General features: G+C 40.1%; 4 protein-coding genes across 10 annotated transcripts in view; 3 read left to right on the top strand and 1 right to left on the bottom strand.

Annotated features, from left to right (window-relative positions):
* gcna (germ cell nuclear acidic peptidase) overlaps positions 1 to 4,082 on the top strand; it is a 109,757-nt gene extending 105,675 nt beyond the window's left edge. For both annotated transcript variants that reach the window (XM_054792062.1, XM_054792061.1), the window contains 5 exons: positions 160 to 310; positions 415 to 559; positions 646 to 781; positions 1,771 to 1,975; positions 2,063 to 4,082. In XM_054792062.1, the coding sequence (XP_054648037.1) occupies positions 160 to 310; positions 415 to 559; positions 646 to 781; positions 1,771 to 1,975; positions 2,063 to 2,294 (869 nt within the window). In that variant the 3' untranslated portion in view covers positions 2,295 to 4,082. The remainder of the gene's footprint in view (positions 1 to 159; positions 311 to 414; positions 560 to 645; positions 782 to 1,770; positions 1,976 to 2,062) is intronic.
* On the bottom strand, positions 2,779 to 5,053 carry cetn2 (centrin, EF-hand protein, 2). Its single transcript, XM_054792066.1, has 5 exons — positions 4,798 to 5,053; positions 4,562 to 4,723; positions 4,283 to 4,411; positions 3,813 to 3,950; positions 2,779 to 3,680 (listed from the first exon to the last, which is right to left on the bottom strand). Exons 1-5 carry the CDS (start codon positions 4,798 to 4,800, stop codon positions 3,591 to 3,593), a joined length of 522 nt encoding a protein of 173 aa, XP_054648041.1. The 5' UTR covers positions 4,801 to 5,053; the 3' UTR covers positions 2,779 to 3,590.
* Positions 5,054 to 5,767: 714 nt separating this feature from the next.
* Positions 5,768 to 10,684, top strand: nsdhl (NAD(P) dependent steroid dehydrogenase-like). Its single transcript, XM_054792213.1, has 7 exons — positions 5,768 to 5,904; positions 5,983 to 6,144; positions 6,309 to 6,455; positions 6,527 to 6,655; positions 8,073 to 8,215; positions 9,782 to 9,884; positions 9,964 to 10,684. The coding sequence occupies exons 1-7, from the start codon at positions 5,884 to 5,886 to the stop codon at positions 10,294 to 10,296; spliced, it is 1,038 nt and encodes a 345-aa protein (XP_054648188.1). The 5' UTR covers positions 5,768 to 5,883; the 3' UTR covers positions 10,297 to 10,684.
* Positions 10,685 to 11,208: 524 nt separating this feature from the next.
* znf185 (zinc finger protein 185 with LIM domain) overlaps positions 11,209 to 24,692 on the top strand; it is a 35,725-nt gene continuing 22,241 nt past the window's right edge. The window contains exons 1-12 of one of the 6 annotated variants that reach the window (XM_054792281.1): positions 11,209 to 11,570; positions 12,259 to 12,348; positions 13,537 to 15,943; positions 16,538 to 16,601; positions 19,506 to 19,620; positions 19,713 to 19,814; positions 19,901 to 19,924; positions 20,044 to 20,100; positions 21,712 to 21,762; positions 21,855 to 21,926; positions 22,021 to 22,101; positions 22,175 to 22,237. In XM_054792281.1, coding sequence (XP_054648256.1) covers positions 16,592 to 16,601; positions 19,506 to 19,620; positions 19,713 to 19,814; positions 19,901 to 19,924; positions 20,044 to 20,100; positions 21,712 to 21,762; positions 21,855 to 21,926; positions 22,021 to 22,101; positions 22,175 to 22,237 — 575 coding nt within the window. In that variant the 5' untranslated portion in view covers positions 11,209 to 11,570; positions 12,259 to 12,348; positions 13,537 to 15,943; positions 16,538 to 16,591. Of the gene's footprint in view, positions 11,571 to 12,199; positions 12,349 to 13,536; positions 15,944 to 16,537; positions 16,602 to 19,505; positions 19,621 to 19,712; positions 19,815 to 19,900; positions 19,925 to 20,043; positions 20,101 to 21,711; positions 21,763 to 21,854; positions 21,927 to 22,020; positions 22,102 to 22,174; positions 22,238 to 24,692 lie in introns of all 6 variants that reach the window. The other 5 variants (XM_054792275.1, XM_054792276.1, XM_054792278.1 and 2 more) reach the window with 5 other exon arrangements.

Here is a 24,692-nt window from a genome sequence, read left to right as displayed (position 1 = left end):
TGTACTAAAAAAAATGTTTGTAAATAATTTTATATATCTATATTCATGCTTTCAAAATGAATGAATGAATTCTATTTTTATAGAAACAGACTAATATTATGATAAAGGCGCTGAGATGAAAGAGGCTGTTGAAAACCTGCTGTTTGTTCTTGAATCCAGAATGCAGCAAGGACGCACCTGTGTTTGTTCCACCTGTAAAGGTGACAGCTAAACCCAGGATCACCATATCGATTGACAAACCTCCTGCGAAAAGCAGCATTTTGAAGCCAACCGTGAGTCAAACAGAGCCCAGACATGGCCCCATCAGCAGGTACACTTTTTTTCTATGTAGATTGCTGAAGCACGTTCAACATCTATCTAAAGCAAGGCTTCTCTGCTTCTTTGTTTGATTCACCTTGCTTTTTGCTCTTCCAGGCTAACATTGTGCAAAACCCCTGGTTGCTTCTTGGAGTCCCTGTCAAACCCGGGCTCCAGCTATTGTCGTCATTTTAAGCAAAACAAGGAAGAACTCACCAGCAAACTCTACCTGATGTACAACAGTAGTGTGTTTGACAATAAGGTGCTGTCACATTTCATCTTTTTTTATGCATGTAAGTATATAACCATTTAGCTAATGCATTGAATGGCTCATGTTTCCTTGTCTAGCTCCCGGCCAATATGTCTGTGACTTGGAATAAGAAGATGCGAAAAACAGCAGGCTACTGTATCACTGGGCAGGAGCGGAGAGGGGGGAACCGATACGCTCGCATCGAACTCTCTGAGAAAGTCTGTGATTCTGCAGGTAATTCTTTACGAAGATACCCTTTTTAAGCAGAAAATTGTCACAGATATTGCAGTAATGTTATGCAAGTAAGTAATGTGTACTTCCTAAGAAAAATGATAAAGGGGAAAAAAGCACAATGTAAAGAAGAGGAAAAACCTGAAATGTTGATATCAATCACACAAAGCTTTATCTATCTACAGTCATCCTTCATTTATCGCAGTTAATTGGTTCCATACCCGGTAAATAAATTTTTTAAGTAGGATTCAATATTAATGGAAAATGTTTGTAGTTCGAGCATAGAAAACCTGATTGACTTTCTAAATACAATTTTTAACATTAGAGCCCCGCAGACAGGACATAACACCCCTATAGTCACCTTTACACTCGTATTATTCTTTGTTTACACCACACTGCGCAACAGTATTGCACAAGCTACAGGATCACTGCAGGGACACGAGACGCCCGCCGCTCCTAGAATACAGTAAGCTTTAAACTTAAGACAGTGTTTCAGACGAAGTGGTGAACAAGGACCAAGTAAGAAGCCAAAAACGTACCCTTTCCATGTGAAAATGGAGAACTTTCTGTCACTTCGGACATAGATGGTTGTAATGTAATGTCTCATCAATGTAACATTACTGACACCTAGTGACTATACATACGTATACAGTATATGTGTATATATACAGTGTATGTATTTTTTTTTGCCTTTTTCACAAAAATAAATCATAGTGTCCCCCTGCATCTTTAGATTTTTCAGTATGCATCCGTTGATAGACTTGTTTTAGACTTTGTAGATGCAGAGAAAAAAGTTTTTAAAAAATGCCCAGGGTTACAAATGTTCATTTAAATCATTAAGACGTTTAGAAAAAAAAAAATGCTGTTAATTGGGGTTCTTACTCTGACCAAGGAAGATTGCGACAGTTCTCTGAAATCCTTGAATTTCTGCTTGTTTGACTTGTATTTTATAGTGTATCAAATAGTTATTCCCAATGTTCCAATCCTCGTAGATCGCCTCAGAGACACACTGATCCATGAGATGTGCCATGCAGCAACCTGGCTGATCAACGGCGTAAGGGACGGACACGGAAACTTCTGGAAGTTGTACGCTCGCAAGTCCACCCTGGTGCACCCTGAGCTGCCGATGGTGACTCGCTGCCACAACTATGACATCAAGTACAAATTCAAGTACCAGTGCACTCGCTGTCAGAATACGTAAGTCAAGAGATTTCATGTTTATGCTTTTTCTTTTTTTTTTTTTAACCATCTATACTTCCCTGCTGATATGCCTTTTGTCCTTAGGATCGGCCGTCACTCCAAGTCACTGGACACACAGCGGTTTGTGTGTGCACTTTGCACAGGTCAGCTTGTCTTGCTCACACCGTCCAAGCCTCGTGCTCCCACACCTTTTGCCAGCTTTGTCAAGGAGAATTATGGGACTGTACGCCAGGAGCTCGCAGGGCAAAGCCATGCAGAAGTCATGCGAAAGCTCAGCGCAGACTTTGCATCAAAGAACAAAATTTGCGAAAGCTGACATTCCTACATTTCACTGAAATATTAGTTCTGAATTCTGAGGTAAGTGGAACACAGCAGAATCGCAATAAGAATGTGATGATGTACACAATGTTCTAATAAGTGAGCAGCTGCAAGCCATGTACCGGTATGTTTCAGGGTAAATGTTAGTTCAAATTAATTTCTGTCAAATAGTGAGCCAACTGTGTAGTTTTACATACAAACGGCAGCGGAGTAATGAGGCTCTAGTAAATGTACTTGTAGATTCACTTGTGTCCTGTTTTATACGACTAATAAAGTTGTCACATTTATCTATCAAAACAAGTTTACCCCACATGATCCAATATCACATTATATACATACACATTATACCACAGTATCCTAATGTGAGAATTATGTTTCTTAAATCAAGTTTAACAATTATGCATCACAAAGTTTGTGTGCAGTGGCAATAGCTCTTATACATAACAATTTAGTAAAGCTACGCTTTTGTTGTGCATTAAGAAAAGAGGCCAATAATGCTTCAATATATTTACTTTTATCTGTGCCATAAACATTTAATATTCTTTGTAGATTTTTGATGCGCTATACAATATACAAAACATTCAAAAATACAGACAAAACTGACAACACGCCAAACATCATGTAAAAGGGTAGCTGCGTCCATAATGTAACTTATTGTAAAGAGACAATTAGCATTAAAATGAGAAAAATTTTAAATTGTGTTGGAATGTTGTACTGCCGCACAGATGGTTTTTAACACAAGTGATCTAATCTTCACAAGAGTATGCAGCATCCTGAACAAGAGCATTTCGTGTTAACTTGGACATCAATGTTGTATGTGATGATAAAGTTTAAGACCAGTTGAAACATTTTAAGTATTTACATTTTGCGCTGTTGGATTTGAAGGAGGTTCTAAGTAGAGCTGCAAAAAGAAATGGGAGTGAGACTTTTTTTTTTTTTTTGAGTTAGCAATTCATCACAAACAACCATTGAAGTGAAATAAGCTGCTGATCAAATGTCGAAGACCACAGCCTTTGAAAGCCAAAAAGCCCAAAAATGTGGATTCAATTTCATTTTCTGTCTCTTTGCATTTTTTGAAGCTCTGCTTCGAACCTACTTGATATCCAACAGTGCAAATTGTAAGGTCTTGCATTTTTCAACTGGTGTCAAAATTTTGATCAGGAGCATATTTATATTTTTAATTTACTTCCATTTTTGGACACATCACAATGATGATTAAAAAAGGGATGATTGAGAAAGAAATAAAGCTATCAGCAGCTTTCCATCTTTGTCTTGTCAATGGTATAGACTTCCGTCAATACAGACACGTTTTCTTCATAATCCGCAGGAACTCTTGTTGGTTCACTTCTCCATCTCCATCTCGGTCGGCCTCGTCAATCATTTCCTTCATCATAAACAAAGTTGGAAACCAGAGAATAGGAGTACATGTAAATCAAGCATCGAGATAATCTCGTGGTCATGTCTGCAGCCATCTACAGCACTAAACCAGAACATAGCCAATGATAATGAGATTTACCTGCAGCTCTTCATCTGTGAGGTTCTCTCCCAGCTCTTTGGCGACTCTCTTCAGGTTCTTAAAGGAGATCCTCCCAGTCTCATCATCGTCAAATAGGCGGAAAGCTTTCAGTATCTCCTCTTTGGAATCCTTCTCAGCCTAAAATGGGGTCAAAAGGGCAAAGCGCCCACACGTCCAGTGTCTGTTGACCATGTGCCTGATAGGGTGTCTCTGATGCAACATATAAAATAATTTGATTTGTGACTGATTTAGTCTAATTTTAACACTGACGAGCCAAGCATGTTGAATAAACGATGTACTGTGCTGTAGATGATTTAAGAATGCTCTGTGTACATGCTACTGCATTTTAAGCCATTATGATGTACGATTGCATCTATTTTTACAGTCTAATTTAGCATATTTTTTCAGTTTATTTCCCCTCGGTTGAATTTCCACACATTCCCTGCAAACACAACTTACCAACAACTTACCATCTTCTGTGTCATGACAATGAGGAAGTCATTAAAGGAGATCTTCCCGGTGCCATCTTTATCCACTTCACCAATCATCTTCTTGATCTCCTCTTTTTTGGGTTCAAAGCCCAGGGCTCTCATAGCAACCTTAACACACAAAACAAGAAAGACATGTCACCGTTCTATGTAAAGTACATCAAATAAAGTACATTTATTGCATTAGATTTTAATTCATATTTATTTCTTGCTAAGCTGCCAAAGTTTTTTGGGCCCTTTTTGAAATGCTTTTGTTTTTACCTTGAGTTCCTTGACGTCAATGTGTCCAGATCCATCCGTGTCAAAGAGCTCAAAAGCCTCTCGGATCTCCTGTTTCTGCTCCTCAGTCAGCTCAGCTTTGGGGTTCGTCTTCTTGCGAGGAGGAGGCACCGGCCCCTGCAAGGATGGCCTCTTAGCACACGCCTGGTGGACACACAAATGTCCTTATGAATGAAATAAATAATATATAGGTTATTACGCATTATTTTTCCACTCACCATCAGTTATGTATCTGCCTGTCAAAGCAAAGCTGCTATGATCCAATTAGCGCTTATTCCCAAGCGTCCCTGTAAAGATCAAAATAGAACACCGCTATCTACTTTAAATCAGCTGAACACACGAACCTTATATATAATATTTGTTAAAACATTTAAATGGATGGTGGCAGAGGCGCAAATAAAACGCTTTCCGATGTTCGCGTGGTCTGTTTTCTCTGTTTAGCAGCCGCTGTCTTGGAAGCGTTCGTTTTGAGTAAAGTTTGTGCCCGGAAAACCAACGCCATTGAAATGGTATTGACTATTTGAAATAGGCACAATGCGGTATATACAATCAAACGCACCAATCGGGCAAAAAGATGATTGGTTGGTTAAAACCACGTGGTAGAAAGAAACGGCAATAAACACGATGAGCGAGCGATATGTAAAAACAAAATTATAGTTTCACTTGGACCTCAATTCATATTTACTAACTGCAGCTACTAATAGCTATTTTGTCGCCATGTGTTGGCAATAACTATGTGTTGACAATACTGCTGCGGTGGCACCTACCAGCAAAGCCAGTTTCACTATCTACCAGGAGAGTTTTATACACTAACTTCAGTTCGTGCTATTAATCAATTTAAGGTTTTCCTCTGTGATGATGGAATCGTATTTTATTTTTTGTCAACTATAACTACAAACAAAACGCAAAATGACTTTAAAATGAGCACAACTACTAAGACTTACGATAGAATTTAAATATTGTATTCCGATTCTCACGACAGGGACATTTAACAACTAATCAAGGTTTAATTTGAACTCTGGAGGGTGGGTCAACGGTATGGGGCGGAACAAGTCTCTGATTGGACAAAATTGTGGCGTTCTTTGACGTTCTCCTTTTGTCATTGGCTTGTTGAATAATCGTCACAACGATGCCCAATCAGCGGGCGGTTTTCACTCAGCTGATTCACTCAGATAAAACAGCGCGCGTGGTACCTGTTAAACTAACTTTAAACAAAGTGTTACTCACTCATGCGTGGTTATCGCTTGTGTTTTTAAACTTATTGTATTTATATTCGCACCTTGGTAACTTTTGAGCTGCTGACTATGGCCACTCGTGTTCGACCGGTGAGTGTAAAACAATTTATTTTTTGAGATCCTGTTTGCTGAACAGCGTCAATGATGAGCACATTGCTTTTTATCCAGAGTAATAAGCGCTGTGCAGTCATCGGGGGATCAGGGTTCCTGGGCAGACACTTGGTGGAGAAGCTCCTGGATCGTGGCTACACAGTGTCCGTGTTTGACATCCGACAGACCTACGAGCTACCCGGTGTCGCCTTCTACCAGGGAGACCTCTGCGACATACAGGTGAGGCTCCATTCTCTGCAGAGACAAGACGCCATGCTTCATGCATCATCATAAGAGTAAATTGACATGTTTGCACGGATGCTCACTAGTTTATCACATTCACACACTGTCACAGTGGAAGCCTGATTCTTGTTTGTTTTTTTAATTGTGTTATTTTGCTTTAGGCTCTGCAGCTAGCCCTGAAGGGTGTGTCCCTTGTCTTCCACTGCGCTTCTCCATCACCTGCTAGTGATGACAGGCGACTTTTTGAAAGGGTCAACATTCAGGGCACGAGGACAGTCATTCAGGCGTGCGCTGAAGCTGGTGTACAGGTGAGATGAGCGCCTGTTCTGCTCTAGATAGTAGATGTTGCACAAGTGTTTTAACTGGCTTGTTTTGACAGAAATTGGTGCTGACCAGTAGTGCCAGTGTGGTGTTTGAGGGGGTCCACATAAAGAACGGCAGAGAAGATTTACCATATGCCAAGAAGCCTATCGACTACTACACAGAGACCAAGATTGAACAAGAGAAGGTAGGAGAGTGACACTCTTGTATACTCGCTCACAATGAAACAATTCACACATGTAATGTGGATAGCGTTGTTGCGGCACATTCTTACAGTACAGTAAGACAGTAGGTTACTCCTCTGACATATAGAGGGTCTTTGGTGAGTGATTTTTTTTTTTTTTTTTTTTTTTTCAGCAGATCCTTAAAACTACCAGAGCACTCCTGTCACACCTACAGGATATTTGACCAGCATATTTTTGCAGTAGGCTGCTGAAACCACTGGCACGCTCCCGTCATATACAGTACAGGATCTTTGACTAGCATATTTTAACAGTAGGCTGCTGAAACCACTGGCGCGCTCCTGTCATATACAGTACAGGATCTTTTGACTAGCATATTTTAACAGTAGGCTGCTGAAACCACTAGCGTGCTCCTGTCATATACAGTACAGGATCTTTGACTAGCATATTTTAACAGTAGGCTGCTGAAACCACTAGAGTGCTCCTGTCATATACAGTACAGGATCTTTGACTAGCATTTTTGCAGTAGATGCTTAAAAGCAACAGAGTACTCCTGTCCCATCGAGGATCTTTGACAAGCACTTTTGCAGGAGGTTGTAGAAACGGAGTGCTCCTGTCAAATAAAAGATCTTTGACTAGCATTTTTGCCATAGATTTGCCATAGATTGTGTTTTTGCAGTAGGACCTTGAAAACAGCAGAGTGCTTCTGTCACATATATAGAGCGTTTTTGGCTTGCATTTTTGCTGTAGATCCTTAAAGAAAGCAGAGAGGTCCTATCAAATAGAGGATTTATTATCTGCAAAGTACTCTTGCGATATATATAATATAATATATATATATATATATATATATATATATATATATATATATATATATATATATCTATCTCTCTATCTCTATCTCTCTCATATAGGATCTTTGACATGTTTTTTTTTTGCAATAGGTCCTTAAACAGCAGATTGCATCGGCCCATGTACAGGATCTTTAACTAGCGTTTTTGCAGTAGATGCTTAAAAACAGCAGCTTCTGTCACATATAGAGGATCTTTGACTAGCATATTTGCAGTTGATTATTAAAACAGCAGATTGCTCCTGTCACAGAGGATTTTTTACTTGTATTTTTGCAGTAGATCCTTAAAGAAAGCAGAGCGGTCCTATCAAATAGAGGATTTGGACAAGTCTTTATTATCTGCAGAGTACTCACAGGATCTTTGATTAGCTTTTTATGCAGAAGGTTCTTTTTAAAAACAGCAGTCTTTTAGAAAATGTGTCCCCTGAAACAGTTTCGTTCAGTAACCCTGTCCAGCATCAATAAAATAAAAACATTTGACAACACAAATTAAAAACAGTCTTATCCCGAGGAAGAATCCTGTTAAAATGTCACACAAATTCACATTTTATTTTTGCATATGCGTGTCCCAGTTGGTCCTGGAGGCTTGTGACAAGCAGAAGGGTTTCCTCACAGTTGCCATCCGACCTCATGGCATCTTCGGACCCCGGGACCCACAGCTGGTCCCCATCCTGGTGGACACAGCTCGCAGGGGCAAGATGAAGTTCATCATTGGGTGAGTCAGAGTGACTGGGTGAGTGCTCATCTCAAATCTATCTGCCTTAGGCTACACTATGTTATTTTTTAATAACGTTGAATCCTTTCCCTTGTCTGCTGTGGTCATGTTTTACAGCCGTATTATCAGCATAGCTATCTGTAACACTTGTAGAACTGCACGCACCTGTTTGAAAGCTGCTGACTAAATGTGGTTTATTGAACGTGCAAGGAAGAAACATAAGCCTGTTTCTTCCTGTGTCGTGTCACATTTACATGCACGGTTTGATGCCTGAGATGGGAATCAAATGATTGTTCTGCACCTCTGCTACCAAAGGTGATCCCATGCACCCTTGTAGCCTCTTACGCCACGTTTCCATTGCGCAGCACCAGCTTGGTTCTACTCTACTTTGCCTCTATTTGGAGTTTTCCACTTCTAAGTAGTGCAGCAGAAAACAAAAACAGCGGACTTAAAAAAGACCCTTAAAAACGGTAGTAAGCACCTATCATATAGAGGATCTTTGACTAGTGTTTCTGTAGTAGGTTTGGGAAACCACCAGAGCGCTTCGGTCCCATATAGAGAATCAGTGAGTAGCAGTCGTAGATTCTTAAAAACAGCAGAGCACCCCTGTCACATGTAGAGGATCGTTGACTAGAGTTTTTACAGTAAGTACATGAAACTACCATACTGTTCCAGTCAAAAATCATGGATCTTTGACTTGTGTTTTTCCCAGTAGATGCTTAAAAACAGCAGAGCCCTCCTGTCATATGTAGAACATTTTCGGCGAGCACTTTAGCAGTAGGCCCGTGAAACCATCAAGCACTTCTGTCCCATACAGATGATCTCTGGCTAGTTTTTTTTTTTTTGCAGTAGATCCTTAAAAACAGCAGCTCACTCCTGTCACATATAGAGGATCTTTGACTAACGTTTTTGCAGTTGGTACTTGAAAATAGCAGAGTGCTCCTATCACGTGTAGACTTGCATTTTTGCAGTAGGTTCCTGAAACTACCAGACTGCTCCTGTCACAAATAGTGGATCTTTGCCGAGTGTTTTTCCAGTAGATCCTTAAACAGCAGAGCATTCCTGTCTTATGTTGAATATATTTGGCTAGCATTTTTGCTGTAGGTCCTTGAAACCACCAGAGCGCTTCTGTCCTATATAGAGGATCTTTGACTGGCATTTTTTTGCATTAGCTCCTTTTTAAACACTGCAGATCACTCCAGTCACATATAGAGGATCTTTGACTAGTGTTTTTTTTTATAGCAGGTCCTTTAAACCACCAGAGCACTCCTGTCCCATATAGAAGATCTTTGACTAGCATTTTTGCAGGAGGTACTTAAACAGCGGAGTGTTGCTGTTCAAGGGTCTTTGACTTGCGTTTTTTGTAGTAGGTTCTTGAAAGTACCAGACCGCTCCCGTCACAAATATAGGATTGTTGAGACCTGTTTTGTAGTAAGTCCTTGAAACCACCAAAGCGCTCCTGTCTGATATAGAAGATCTTTGACTGTTTTTGCCAGGTCTTTAAAAACACCACTGTTATTAAAATCATGCTTTGTCCTGTTTTGTTCCACTTTATATGTTCTCCAGTGACGGCACCAATCTGGTGGATTTCACATTTGTGGAGAACGTGGTTCATGGACACATCCTAGCTGCCGAGCACTTGAGGCCCGACTCTCCCATATGTGGAAAAGTCAGTGGGGAATCAAATGAAAAATGATAATTGTTGTTAAAAGACAGCATACTGAACTGAATGATGAAAATCCTCTCAGCCTTACCATATCACCAATGACGAACCGGTTCGCTTTTGGGACTTCATGTCGGACGTGTTGATCGGTCTGGGTTACGCCGCTCCACGCTACCACCTCCCCTACACTTTTGTGTACGGACTTGCCCTCCTGCTTTGGCTGCTGGCTCTCGTGCTACGCCCCCTGGTGTCCTTCAAGCCCACCTTCACGCCAATGAGGGTGGCTCTGGCTGGAACCCACCACTACTACAGCTGTGAGCGGGCCAAACAGGACATGGGCTATAAACCTGTAGTCGGCCTGAAGGAGGGGATCGAGCTCACTGTGAAAAGCTATCCTCATCTCAGACGCAGTGCTTGATGGTAGAGGAGTAGTACTAATAATTGAGACACGTGCCTGTGATTTGAAACACTTTTGTGCCTTTTTGAATTGTAATGTAACATTTCCACCAGCAGATGGCAGTAATTAGTCCTTCAGACGAGACCTCATATAAAACTAACCAAAAAATAGTGGATTTACAAAGATATATTTATATATAAATATACAGTACATACATACACACAGTCATGGAAAAAAACCCGAATGTACCCTCAGTTGTACCAGGCATTAAACTGGATCAACAAACTGAAGAAACGAGTGGTCTAATCATGTATGTGACACTTAATGACGCTGTCAGAAGGGTATTAATCAACTCTATGTGGTTGGCTAGATTATTCCTACCCTGATGGAACTCAAACCAAAATAAACCTCATTGCTGTCAGTCAAAAGAGACCCTTGTTGTTTTTTTAATGTTTGTATTGGATCTCATTGAATTTTGCAGGTGTACCTAATGTAGCAGCACTGTTATATGTATTGAATACTAAGTACACAGAAAACTGCTTTCAAAAACAGATTTATATACAGTCATCCCTTGCAATAGCACGGATCGACTGCTATATCGCGGGATTTCAAAAATTAGTAACTGATCACGTCCCGCCGTTAAATACAGCCTATTTTTAGTAAAAAAAAAACAAACAAACATATATATGCAAATTGTACTTATTCATGGCCTAAATTAAGCAGCCACTCGGTGTCGGTGTTCAGTAGGACAGGCACTATACTGTACTCGTCACTAAGGTTCCCTAGGGAACACATTTACTGTGACACTGCACGAGCAGGAGTTTTATTTGAGAATAAGAGCTTAATTGCTCTTATTCTGTCTACTGTATTGGGTAATGCGAGTGTAAAACAATTTAGAGCCGCAAGGAACTGCTAACGTCTCTGTTATCTTTATGTCTAATATGGCTTATTTTCTTTGATTATGTCTACTATATTACGTAATACAAATGTAAAGGTGACTATATAGGAGTGTTTCATTTCATGTTTCATAGATTAATTAAAGGGTCACTGACATGATTTTTCAGCGTTGCTTAAATATGTTCTATATTGTATGTACTTGTGTTCGGGTTTTTTTGAACGCGAACGTTAAATTAGTAAAAATTACATTTTTAAATGTCTCAAACCGCCATTTTGGTCGGAGCTCATTGGAAGGGGAATTAAGCCATCTTTCTTGGAACCACCGACGATGGACGATGTCTGATGCTGAGGTGACAAAGACATGGAGATGAAGATTTCTCGGCTTCAAACACAAAATGGTAAGTGTAAATTACCTTGGAGTTGCTTATCCTTCAATTACTGTTTTAAAGTGGCTTCTTAATGAGTAAAGTGCTCTTTGGAACCTTTTTTATTGTGCTCGTTCGTCGGGGCCGTCAACATATCGCTGTGAAAGTAAATTTTATAACCTGTATAATGCTTTGTGGTGGCTTAGTGTTTACAATACTATATAATAATATAAAGTCATGGAAAAAATGTTTGGACCACCCTTGTTTCTTCAGTTTATTGATCCATTTTTATTCCTGGTACAACTAAAGGTACATTTGGTTTAGACAAATATAATGATAACGAATATAGCTCATAAGAGTTTAATTTAAAAGCTGATATCTAGCAACTTCCATGGTTTCCTCGATAATAACCAAAATCAAAAAGTTCTTACATGAATAGCTATAGCATTGTACTGTCAAAAAAATGTATCTCTTATTAGCTATTTTTGTTGTCATTGTTATATTTGTCCAAACAAATGTAACTTTAGTTGTATCGGGCATTCAAATGAACAAGAAACCGAAGAAACAAGGGTGGACTAATCATTTTTTCCATGACTGTATATGTAAATAAGACATGACTTACTGTGTTCTGTGACAACTTTGACACCTTTCTCCTCCTTTAGATCTGTTCCTAGCATCAAAAATGCGTTTATACCGTACTTGTAAAGGTGTTTCTTCATAGAAGTCTTCAGTGAAATGAACACGAGGCGGTGGTCCATATCGCATACACCGAAATTACCACTCGCTTCGGTCTCCAGACAAGCTCCACAAGGTTTGGCCTTCTATGTTTTTAAGTGGCGTTTAAAGACCGCCTTTCGTTTCATCCAGCGTCTTTTGTGAACTCGTATGAAGCTCTTACAGCAAATACATTAGTGTCCATACATTAAAAAGATGAATGTGACTGCAATCCTCGTATTGTCCTTTAATTTGTTGCCCATTCATAAACCTTCATCTTTAATGGTCGAGTATCTTAAACACACAAGGACTGTGGTTGGTGTCACTGTAGAAGTATAGCAGTATTTACACAAAGAATGTATGCACAATACTGAATACACATTCAGGAGCTGTCCTATCTAGTCTTTGAACATGAACTGACGAATCTTGCTCGGATGAGAGGCAGCAAAATACCTTCTAAGACAACCTGAACAGTCCGGTTGTGATCAATTCAATGGCCTGCGAATACTATGGCCTGCATGAATGACAATATTTACATACACACTCTACTGTATACAGTATATCTTCCATAGGTGTGAATGTTTGTTTGTCTATACTGTATGTGCCCTGTAATTTACTGGTGATCAGTATGGGGTGTACCCTGCCTCTCACCCAAAGCCAGCTAGGATAGGCTCCAGCTCACCTATGACCACTAATGAAGATAAGTGGTATAGAAGATGGATGGGTATAATACAGTAAATAATAATAATAAATAGGCTGTCAATTGACTAAATATTTAATCGTGATTAATTGCATTTTGTCCATAGTTAACTCATAATTACCTTAATCACAATTAAGCGCAGATTGAAATAAGTTTTTATATACTACTCTATAATAAATAGGGATGTAAATCTCTCTGTGTAAACGATTTGATACGCAACTACGATAACTACATCAAATTTAATGTAAAGGGATATTAGTTTTGGAAATATGGTGCATTATTTTATGTGTAAGAGCCAGGTCAGACAGTTAATAAAGGTTAAAAAGAAATGTAGCCCGCTGACTAAAACAACGTAGTAGTATTTGGTTACATTTTATATGCTGGTATGCTATTAGATGCAGCAGACAGGTTGATAGATTCTTCGTTCATATATTATTAAGTAATGGGCTTAACTTTACATATTTTTTCTCTTTTAACAGATCCATTCTCTTCTCCACATGGCTGACCTTTGCATTTTTGTCATTCTAAGTTGATGACATCAAGGGAAAATAACTTGCATTCTTTTTTCTTTTTTTAATTCTTCAGGAGCAGCACCCTTTCATGATTCACTGCTGGTGTCGGAGCCACAGGCCAAGGCCGTCGGACTGGTTTACGGCATAAGGGGAGGGAGGAAAAGGGATCTAGTTGAGACAATGGATGGGAGCATTTACATGTGCCAAGGTGCTCGCCCGAGTGAAACTTGCTCTTGCCATGGTTATGTTGCGAAATCATTTCACCTCACCTCCCAATTTAAGGAAGTCCATGTAAGGCAACTTGCCTGGTGTCTGTCAGCAACCGCTGTTCAGTACTGTTGGTTGTTTTTTATATAAAATATCATCCAGAAAGTGCTTTTTCGGATGTACACTAAGAAGTGTGTACTGTCGTCCCTCGCCACTTCGCGGCTTCACTCTATTACGGTTTTTCATAAATATACTAATTAATAATGTTTTTTGGTTGAATACTGCCTATTATTAATGAAAACATGCTTATTTAAGCTTGTGTTATAGATTTTTTTGCCTAAATGAAGCATAAAAATGGCTGAATGAACTAAAATGCAAATATAAGGCATTCAGAAGACTCATTCAAAGATGTTGATGTAGTAGTCTACACTCGTCACTAGGCGTCAGTAAAGTTACACCAACGCCTGCCATCCTGTCGTCCTTTTTCACGTTAATTGACGTGACTCCAGTTTTAATACCCTGAACTCCTGGAGAATCCCATTCCTTCTGTACACCACACCACTACCAGGAGAGAATCTTCCACTCGTGCGTGGCTTTCCCGAAACCGGATAAGAACTGGCGTTAGGCGTTGGCCTGCACCTGCAGCCTGACTGACCAAACCACACAACATGTACGGCATGAGTGCCCCATACTGCGTCCACCCGAAGACATTGTTTTTGACCTGGCCTTCCCTAATCCTGATACAGTGAGCTGGCTGTGAGGTCTGGAGAAGACCGTGTATCTGTCTCACACAACAACAAGAAATGATGTTATTGTAATGTTCGGAGAGACACACAATCATCAGACTTGATCGCCGCAACAACAGGCTTTTGTTGCAGGTTTGAATAATCTCACAACAGGCACAATAATTCCTAATAAAAACACTGGCTATCAGCCACACCAAGCTAAAATTCAGTTCTGAACACCAGATGTTACCTCCTCTCCGCCACTCACTCTGCTTCCCTAGGGAACACATTTATAGCAACACACACAAGCACAAGGCTTATTTATGTCTTAAATGGCTTTTTTACTCTTTATTATGTGTACTATATTGGGGAATACGAGTGCAAAAGTGACTAGAGGGGTGTTATTTCATGTCTAGAGGGCTCTAGTAATGTGAAAATTCCAATTTAGAAGGTCCTAAACAGGTGTTCTATGCTATGAAAATATTCTATTCATAAATAAGGAATTGGACTTTGTGGGTCTGGTTGGCTGCGATTGGCTGGCGACCAGTCCAGGGTGTACCCTGCCTCTCGCCCAAAGTCAGCTGGGATAGGCTCCAGCATACCCGCGACCTAGTGAGGATAAGCGGCATAGAAGATGGATGGATGGGTCTGGTTGGGTCTGGAACCAATTAACCACAATAAACACGGGATTACTCTATCTAAACCAGAGCAAGGCAGCAACGGGAAGATTTTTGGTTTTCTGGGGAGCTACAGACCTACCTTACGATCACTTCTCCTCTGCTCTCGCCACTTCATGAATAACTTTCGTAGTTCGCCGCCAGGTTCGCCAAGATCCAATTTGTCGGTACCGATTGCTATAACCATTAGCACATAACCGGTTGAGGGGGCGTGGCTCTATGCAGAGCTGAACGGTGGCAGGGCATGACGAGGTTGGGGTCAAGAGGAGAAGAATGCAGATTTACCCTGTACACAACTTGAGTATTTTCTGAAAGGAAACTTAATATGCTGCCCCACTGGGATCTTATGTCATTAAAAGCCCTGCAATGATTTAATGTTGATGTCCTTGTGTCATGTACAGTACTTTAGTACCCCTGACTTTAACCTTAATTCTCCGCAGTGTGCATCTGAAGAATACCTTCCTGCTTTCTTAAGCATGAGATCTGCTCTGGTCCCCACAGGAGATGTCGCTATGCACCAGTTGCACCTCGGCCTTGGTTGTCATGTCATCCTTTTTCCTCCTTAGCGCCTTGCTTACACGTAAGGCAGGCAGCTATTTGCTTGCTCACCGCCGACAACCAAACACCAACAACAACAATAAAAAAAAGAAACAAAGAATGCCAAGCAACCTTTATTAGTCATAGTTGTACAAACAGAGTGCTCCACCCCACACGCCCTCCCCTCCTTGACTGGCTGGGCTTGTTAGTGCTCACACCCGTACCTGTAGCTCAGGGCTCAAGACACCTGTCACACACACATTTGTCAGCAGGCGCACTGAGCGGGACACTACTATCCTGCGTGGAGCCCATCGGGATAATAAAGCATCACCAGGTTGGTATTCTTATTTGTCCAAAGAACTTGACTTGTAAGAAGTCGCTGAAGTCATCCATCAAGGCATGCAAATGGTTTTAGTCAGTGTTTACCGTCTCTTTTTCCAGGTGTGTGTTTCCTAAGTCGTCCGTCCTGTTCTTTGCTCTTCTTACACACTCCTCATAAATCATTGATTTCATGTGGACCGATCTACTAAACCTTGAATAAATATGCATTTTGAGGCCTCTGTATTTGCTCTAAATAATTATTGGAGCAATAACGACCACATAGGATAAAGAAGCAGTGAGTTCCCAGCCTTTCTGGAATAGTCTAATAATAATGGAATTTGCGACTGCTGCATTGAGGTATAAGAAGCTTTTGGTTGACATGGTTTCATAGTGGTGTTATTTAGGCAATGGCTTCATTTTGGGAAGTGGAAAGACAGGCTCCTCTACATGTCTTAAGGATGAGAAAGACAAATTCTTCACAGCGTATGTTCTGTTTTTTGGGAGGGTACTGAAGCGTGGGAAGGCTGATTCCTATCAAAGCAAGCCATTTGTGAGTTAATCTGTATAATTTCTTCTTTGTGCCCTTCCTTGTTTTACTTTCATGCAGCCTGATAAGAACCAGTGAAGAAGAAGCAGAAGACAGAGAAGCTCAGCTAGAACCATGTCAAATGGTGAGTAGGAGACATGAAGTGTCTCTCCTGGTAATGGCTCATCACAGGGCGTGTCTCATGGCTGGGAAAGTTATTTACCTGCTTTTCATGCACCGGGCACTGAATATCAGGCATGCTATTATTATGCGGCCTTGTGCAATATTCACTTGCACAAGAGATCCAATCCAACAAGCTGCATCCATAATTCTACCTTTCCAAAGATGATAATGATCTGTTTTGATTAACACGACTAGAGAGGTATTAATATGGTCACTATTAGATGGACGCATACTATTTACAATACAATACGAAACATGTATGAAGCATCTACTGGAATGCATTTTTTTGTACATATATGACACGTTCTCCGAACCTGCTGACAAAAAAACCTGACAAGGGAGTCCAAATTTAAAGTTGAGCTGCGCTCAATTTTTTACAGTGTTCAATCACTGCCACATCATAAAACACATGTAAAAAGATGACAGTACCATGTTAAGTTTGTGAAAAATAGTGACAAATAATACTTTACACTCACTGAAATGTACGTCGGTGATAACAGTCGTGATGATTGGACACCACATGATTTTTAGATATACAGTACTATTCCTCAATAAAGGAACAATTACAACCATGGAATTTCCATTTCACCTACGACTAACAATTTCAAAATATACATAGAATAGGAGATCCTTGTAAAGACCTCAGCAGGACGTGTCATATTGAATTATGTATGTAAATGCGTCATTAATATATTTTAGTATTAATATAAAAACACATTATTCCGTGAAATGATTCACATTACACACCTTGTGAGAGAGTTATTCTATGAATGTAGGGTTTGTTATAGTTATAATTGATAAAACTGCAGTGCATAATGTTCTCCTTATTCAGCTACATAAGAAAGGATATACAAGTTATTCATTATTGGACAAAATTTGATGTTTGGCAACTTGAGTGATTTGACTTGATTTCTCCCAGTCAGCAAAGAAAAGCGCTGACAATATATTTATTTGCACATTAATGCGATTGCAATGGCACTGCCATGATAACAATATACACGTGCATCTCAGTACTTTAGAAAAAGTGACTTTATTTTAGTATTTTTAGTCAATACAAAAGGTGAAACTCTTTCATATTATATATATTTACTAGATAGATAGATAGGTAGGTAGATACTTTATTCATCTCCAAGAGCTTACCTCTTAAATAAATTGGATGATTATTATCTTACACATCAAATTTAGTACAGTAAATATTAGGGTGAGTAATTGATACACCCATAAAGTGCCTATTTTTGACACAAGGCTCGCTCCCCCCCAAACCCTGCTGCCAGCTTGACGTTGACCTCCGATTTCGGATCAACATTTGCAATAAAGTGACTCTTGTAATTCTTCAATTTGATTCAGACCCAGACTCCCACCCATTTCCCTTCCGTATGCCTCACACACTTATTAAACACATTTTAAACGATAAAATGCATTTGTAGTCACCATAAATAAAAGATAATGTAATATGATCAATGAGCAGATCGTATTGGAGTCTTAGTTTTAAAAAGTTTTACTTTTGCAACTATGGTGCATTCAAGGACCACCGAACAGTGCGAAATCTCAACACTTGGTAAAAAAAAAAAGGCATAAAGACATAAGCATAAAAATTTGGGGCTTTTTTTAAACTGTGGTACGCTGTACATTTATTATTATCGCAAATTTATAAATTGTTACCGACTTTGGGTGAATGAGATGTTTTCTGTGGGAAAAAAAATCACCAATTTTGTGAGACAAAAGTACTGAAATGATTTTTTTCTTGTCTGGTGCTTTCATTTTGTGTGGTCTGCTTCCTGCGTGTAGCCGCTTCACCCCGCTAGAACGGTGCGCGGCTCTGTGCAATTCCAATTATATAAGCCCAGCGTCGTGACAGGGACGGCGCTGGTTCTCCTCGCCTGTGCCGTCGCCTAAACTGTTTCCTTACCTGTACCAACTGCCCAAGACTTCCCGTTGTGTTTTTTCCCTTTGTCGCTTTTTGTTACGTGTATCCTGCACTACCGTGAGCACCTGCTCCTGAATTGTGCTTAAGACTTTTAATTGCACGCAGCGTTTGTCTCTGCATACGAGGGGTCCAGCATTCGACAGCCACACTCAAATTGTGACAAATATTGTGAAAAAGATTGCAAATGAACTGCAAAACCTTCCTGATCCTTTAAATGGTCTCTTAGTCTAAAATGAAGTCTTGAAATAAATACATTTATTCATATTTGGCACCTGTAATATAAAAAGTTAACTTAGATTTATCTGTTGCAATCACTCTTCTTTCCGATGCATTTCATTCTGTTGGAAAGCTGTTTTCTTTTTTAAATGGTGCCCCAAGTAAGGACCATGCATTGGTTGGCAGCATTCCGCAATGATCATTATCCATAACAACCTGGCACCTCCTTCTTATGTTGGTCACACACTGCTGTGGGGCGTCATTCCACTCCTCCACCAGAAGTTGTCGAACGTCAGTCAATGTGGTTGTGTTGGTCGCTTTAGTGTCAAGTGTTCTGTCGAGTTGGGGACTGTTGAAATGCCAAATGTGCAGATATGGGCTAGCGTTCAATGAAGACAACACAGGCAACATCAGAATAAGATGGTGAGCATAGACAGTGAAGACATATAAAAATATATAAAATGAAGCAAACAGGGTTTCCATTGGTATGTAACATTTACTGACAATAAGAAGCATTGTTCCAACAATGAAATAGTGCACCAAACTTTTTGTTTTATGTTAATTTTTTCCCTTAACAAAAACATTTCGTAATTTCAGTAATTTTTGTACTCTTGTCATTCGACCCTGAGCAATAATGGCTTTCTGTAGGATCGCACACATGCTGCACAGCACCTAATGTCGTTGCAACCGAGTGTGAATGTTGACTGTGTTGTTGCGTCTTAGTGTACGAGAAAGAAACTGTGTTCCGTACCACCAAAGTCAGAACCAAGCTGAAGGACGACGGCAGCTGGATGAACCGCAGCAGTGAACCTGAGGATGCAACGAAAGAGAAGCCATGGTAAGAGACCCCCCCCCACGTCCCACTATCTGTACACCATTATTATGCTGTGAACACAACGCGCTGAACAAAGTCATTGTGTGTTCGTACAGGATGGCAGAATTAAGGGCCAGACGTCAGAATGCAGCATCGACGGAAACCAGTCCAGTGTCCTCACCCACTTCTGCTCCACCATCCAAGTCTGACAGCGATAAGTAAGTATGGTTTTATAAACTCACTTACCTAATTCTCACTTTGAAAACATGACGGTGCTGATATCGGGTGTCTGTTTTGAACTTAGACCATCTTCTGGATCTATGATCAGGTGAGAGCACCGCAGGTGCATATACAGTGGAACTTCATCAAAAACAATTCAAGTTTCTGACTCAGTTGGTTAGAAAGTGAATGAGAAACCAAATAACCCACATTTTGCTGTTTATTCAGGGGTGCTTTCACCAAACTAGACAAACCTGCTTCATCTTCAACTTCCAATGGCATTAGGTAAGAGCCTGCAGAGTCATCACTCTGATTCACATATTATACTCTTCCCATATTATGTTCATTACAATAGTGTATTGGAATAGTGTGTGTGTACAAATCTAGTCTTGATACTGGAATGTAAACAGTTTAAAAGAGGTTTTAGCGAGCCATAGTGGGAACGCGCCGTTTTGTGTCTAGTCGTTCCCTCGCTACATCGAGGCTCAAACATTGCTCCCTCATTAATTAATCAATAAAGGATCGCTATTTTGTGGTTGACTATGGCCTATTATTTGTCAAGAAGTATTGAAAGGCAAGTCATATGTAGTATTCTGGTCACTAGGCGTCAGTAATGTTACATTGGGGAGACATTACCTTACCTTCACTTGCACGGCACATGAAATCAGCCATGTGTGCAGGGTCCGACATGACATAGTGAAAAAGGTTCTCCTCCCATTCCTGTGGAAGTGGAATTTTTTGGGCTTCTTACTTTGTCCTTCTTCCACACTCAGTTTCAAACCCTTTCTTAAGGTTAGAATAAATAATTTGGAGGCTAACTAGTTACCTTTGATAGCTTGCTATGCTTAAAGCAGTGGTGTCTGTTATGTCCCTGCAGAGATCCCGTCGCCTCTGCATAAGAGCTGCGCAATGTGATGTAAACAAAGCAACAGTAGTGCATGATATGAGTTAGGTCTTTTTGTCACTTATCCTGTCTACAAGATGAGCTAATACAAGCATAAAGGTGACTATAGGGATGTTATTGCATCTCTAGAGGGCTCTAATAATGTTAAAAACTGTTTTAGAAGGTCAAACAGGTTTTCTATGCTGTAACTATGAAAATGTTCCATGTATTGACATTGAATCCTACTTCGCGGAAATTCATGGTCTGGACTGGAACCAATTTACTGCGATAAATGAGGTACGATGGTATTATGCTAGGTTAGCCTAGCCTACCCTAGCATCCATTAGCCTAAAAGATGCCATATATCAGGTAAAACAACATAACATTGGACAGGAGTAGACACAAATGTAATGTACATCATGCTAGGGTAACGGTGGTCACCTGCGCAGTCCTGCCCTGCACCCGCCGGGGCTTGAATCTGGATCGACTGATATCCACTGAATCAGAGTTGAGCAGCACTAGCTGACCAGCTAAAAGAACCGAGTTGTCAACGCGTCATCCAGCGCGGGTCTGAAGGAGTCAGGGAGTGAGGTTTACCAATGTACTTTAGATCGACCACAGCTCAGGCTTTCAAACTCATCGGCGAGTGCTGCCTATCGCTCACCTATGGACCCTGGTTTGATTCCCCGGCGTGTGAATGGGCGGGACATATCGTGTTCGGCTAGGTTAGCCTATTCACTGAAGAAAAACAAAGTAGACACATAGTTGGCACAGCTCTGGGCTTGATTTTCAGACTTGATGTAGCGAAGCCCTTTTTTGTCCTCTGGAGTTGTGGGCATATACACGGGCGGGTTATCTAGTCAGGGGTGCGTCAGAGGTGGTATCATGTCCATGAGTGGAAAAAACCCGATCTCCTCTCGACACTATTTAAACCACAATGTTACTAGAGCTCAGTGTGTACCTAATAAAAGTGGCCTGTTAGTGTCTAAGCGACATTGTGTATCGTATTTTAGCAGTGGCACGTCACATTTCACCAAAAGACCTTCGGAGGGCTACAAGAAAATGTAAGCGCACACAAACCAGCTTTGTGGCGACGGCGACGAAAGAAAAAGAATAACTTTGAATATGTTTTTGTTTGTTCATTCATGCCCATCAGTGCCCCCCACACGGTGAAGCCCACTACTGACAACGTGGACAGCAAGATTAGCAGTGAGGAGCAAGAGAAACGGTAAGACTTTCTCCAGACACGCACACCGTCCAATTTAAACATCACCTGTGGAGAGACTGCATCAGTACTATCCTGTAATGGCTCCTTTTTGCAGCACGACAGCAGCCAGCAAAGTCCTGCCCAAATCTGCAGCCAAGGAGCGGTCGTATGTGCTCTCTGCTGCAAAGAAATTTGAGTGAGTCTTGACTCTCCGAAGCCAGCACTTGCGTGTTCAGGCTGACATTACTGATGGGTCTCTATGTATTCAGGTCTCAAATAAAAGCAGCTGACGCTTCAGTGGCCAACGACACTCCATCGTTTGTGGCTAAAAGGTAAACAGCTGCTCTGAAATCTCAGACAGAAATATTTTAATTCCTTCAAAAGCTGCACTGAAATACTCACAGTCACTGCATCAAAATGCCAGAGAATTACCTATTGTGCTGGTTAATGTATCACAGCAATCATCGAGCACGCAATGATACCCCGATGTAGTTATGACAATCTGATTGAATGCTCAGAAGGTGCTATGATGTGCTGTCATCTTCCAGCGATGCCATGACATCAGCATATTCAGGGGGAACTCTTTCAGTAGTACAATGTAGTATTTACCACACAAACCTCCCAGTCCCATTCCTTTGTGCTGTTTTGTGCAATTAAAATGAACGTTTGTGCTGCTTTCGTTTTTGAGTTAGTACATATTATTTCATAGGTCAATCAACGTTCACCAGTTTGCTCCAAATGAAACAAAAAATAGTCCCATTTGTTTGTGCTTTTTCGTGAAATGAAAATGACCGTCTGTGCCAAGTTTCGGGTATGTAACAACCCGACACTTCTCTTTCTTTAATCTGTAATAACTCAAAAACGACACAAACGGTCATTTTAATTGCCCAAAATGGCACAATGGCAGCACAAATGAATGGGACTATTTTGGTTTAATTTGGAGCAAACGGGGAGCTGGGTGCGCTTTGATTGATCTATGGTATAAAAGAATCACTCAAAAAGAAAAGCTGCGCAAATGCTCATTTTAATTGCATGAAAGCACCATAAATGGGACTATTTGACCACAGTTTTGCACGTGTTCGAGGGCCAAATTCACTCAGGTAAAAGTAGTAAAAGTAGTTCACCTGTCTGTTTGTTTGAGATTGTTATTAAAGGTCCCATATAATAGTATTTTAAAGTCTCAGACGTCACACAAGAGCGTATTGCAGTGATTCTCATCTAAACTGGGCAAAAACATTCATTCAAACATAATTTTGTGCTTTAATTCCAAAGGGAATTTTTTTGTAAGCCGGTGGGGCGTAGTCTGTTAATTCACCTAAAGGTGGCGACAACGCTCTAGTGCTATTTTATTTTGTTGTCAGAGAAGAAGACCAACAACATTCGTTAGTACATTGCGGCGAGCTTGAGTCGCACAGAAAATGGACAGAAATGGTCAAAATAAGGCTTAGACACTAATGCTTACAAACCCCTACATACATCCAAAACTATACCCGCATCTGCAACCCGCAAGGCATGCTAGGTCCACAGCCAAAGCATGTTGATAACCACTTGTGTATTGGAAGTTTAGTAAGCCCTAACATGTCGTTTTGTGTGTCTCGCTTTAAAGTTAATGAGCTGTAGTCATTCACGCCTGTCTGTGGCAGAGCGTTTGTCTCCAAGAAGCAGTCCTGTGCACTTTATCCACTTTTTACATGAATGCTGTAACTCTGCACTTGTTCAACTTAATTGATGCCAAGTATCACACACAACAGGGGTGTCCAAACTTTTTCCAGCGAGGGCCACATAGTGAAAAATGAAAGGATGCAAGGGTCAAATTGATATTTTGTAAAGCAACACATGTACTGTAGATATGCTAAGAAGTTATATATTTCAAGAAAAAACTACATCTCAGCTTTGTGATATAGGTGAAAAAGCCCATCTATTAGTATTAAATTCACTCTTTAATCTTTTTTTTCACATTTTTGCTGTTTTTTGTTAATTGTCCTAATATGTTCTTAATAAATCTTCTTAAGATTTCTTCTCATAATAGTATGACTTCATTCCCAGAACGTTACACCTTTATTCCCATAATATAACTTTTTTCCCATCCGAATTTTCCAGAATTTGCGTTGCTTTGTTTCTCATAATATTACAACTTTAAAAAAATCCAACATACTTTTTATTTAATATTTCAACTGTATGCTGCAAAAATTTAATTTGTCCTCATAATATTACGTTATTTGTAAAATTGTGACTTTTTTTTCTCGTTACAATATGATTTTTTTCTTAATAGTTTGACTTCATTCTTGTACAACTGTAGAAACAGCTTTCTTCTTGCAAATGTTCTGCTTGTAATATTTTGACTTTATTCCCATAATATTCTAACTCATTCCCCAGCTTAATTTTCCAAAAATGACAGTTTTATTTTGTTTTGTTTGTTTCTCATAGTATATAATGATAATAATACAAAAAAATGTCGTTATTTTTCCTCTTAATATTACGCTATTCTTGTAAAATTACAACTGTTTCTCATTGCAGTACAGCTTTTTCTCTTAATATTTTGACTTTACAGTACTCTTGTAAAATTCCTGTTTTTTTTTTGTTTTTTTTTTCTTGTTAAAATGTGCCACGGGCCAAAAAAAAAACAGTTACGGGCCACTAATGTCCCCCGGGCCGCACTTTGGACACCTCTGGCATACAACAATGTAACCTTAAGGAGTGGGACAGAGGACACAAACATTAGCAACACTAGTGAAGCCTGCTTTTTTACAAAGCTGTCTTCCTGGGCTTATACGCGGACGTTAGTCA

Source organism: Dunckerocampus dactyliophorus, chromosome 11 (assembly GCF_027744805.1).
Source record: "Dunckerocampus dactyliophorus isolate RoL2022-P2 chromosome 11, RoL_Ddac_1.1, whole genome shotgun sequence".
Classification (NCBI taxonomy): Eukaryota; Metazoa; Chordata; class Actinopteri; order Syngnathiformes; family Syngnathidae; genus Dunckerocampus; species Dunckerocampus dactyliophorus.
This window is presented reverse-complemented; position numbering and strand designations above follow the sequence as displayed.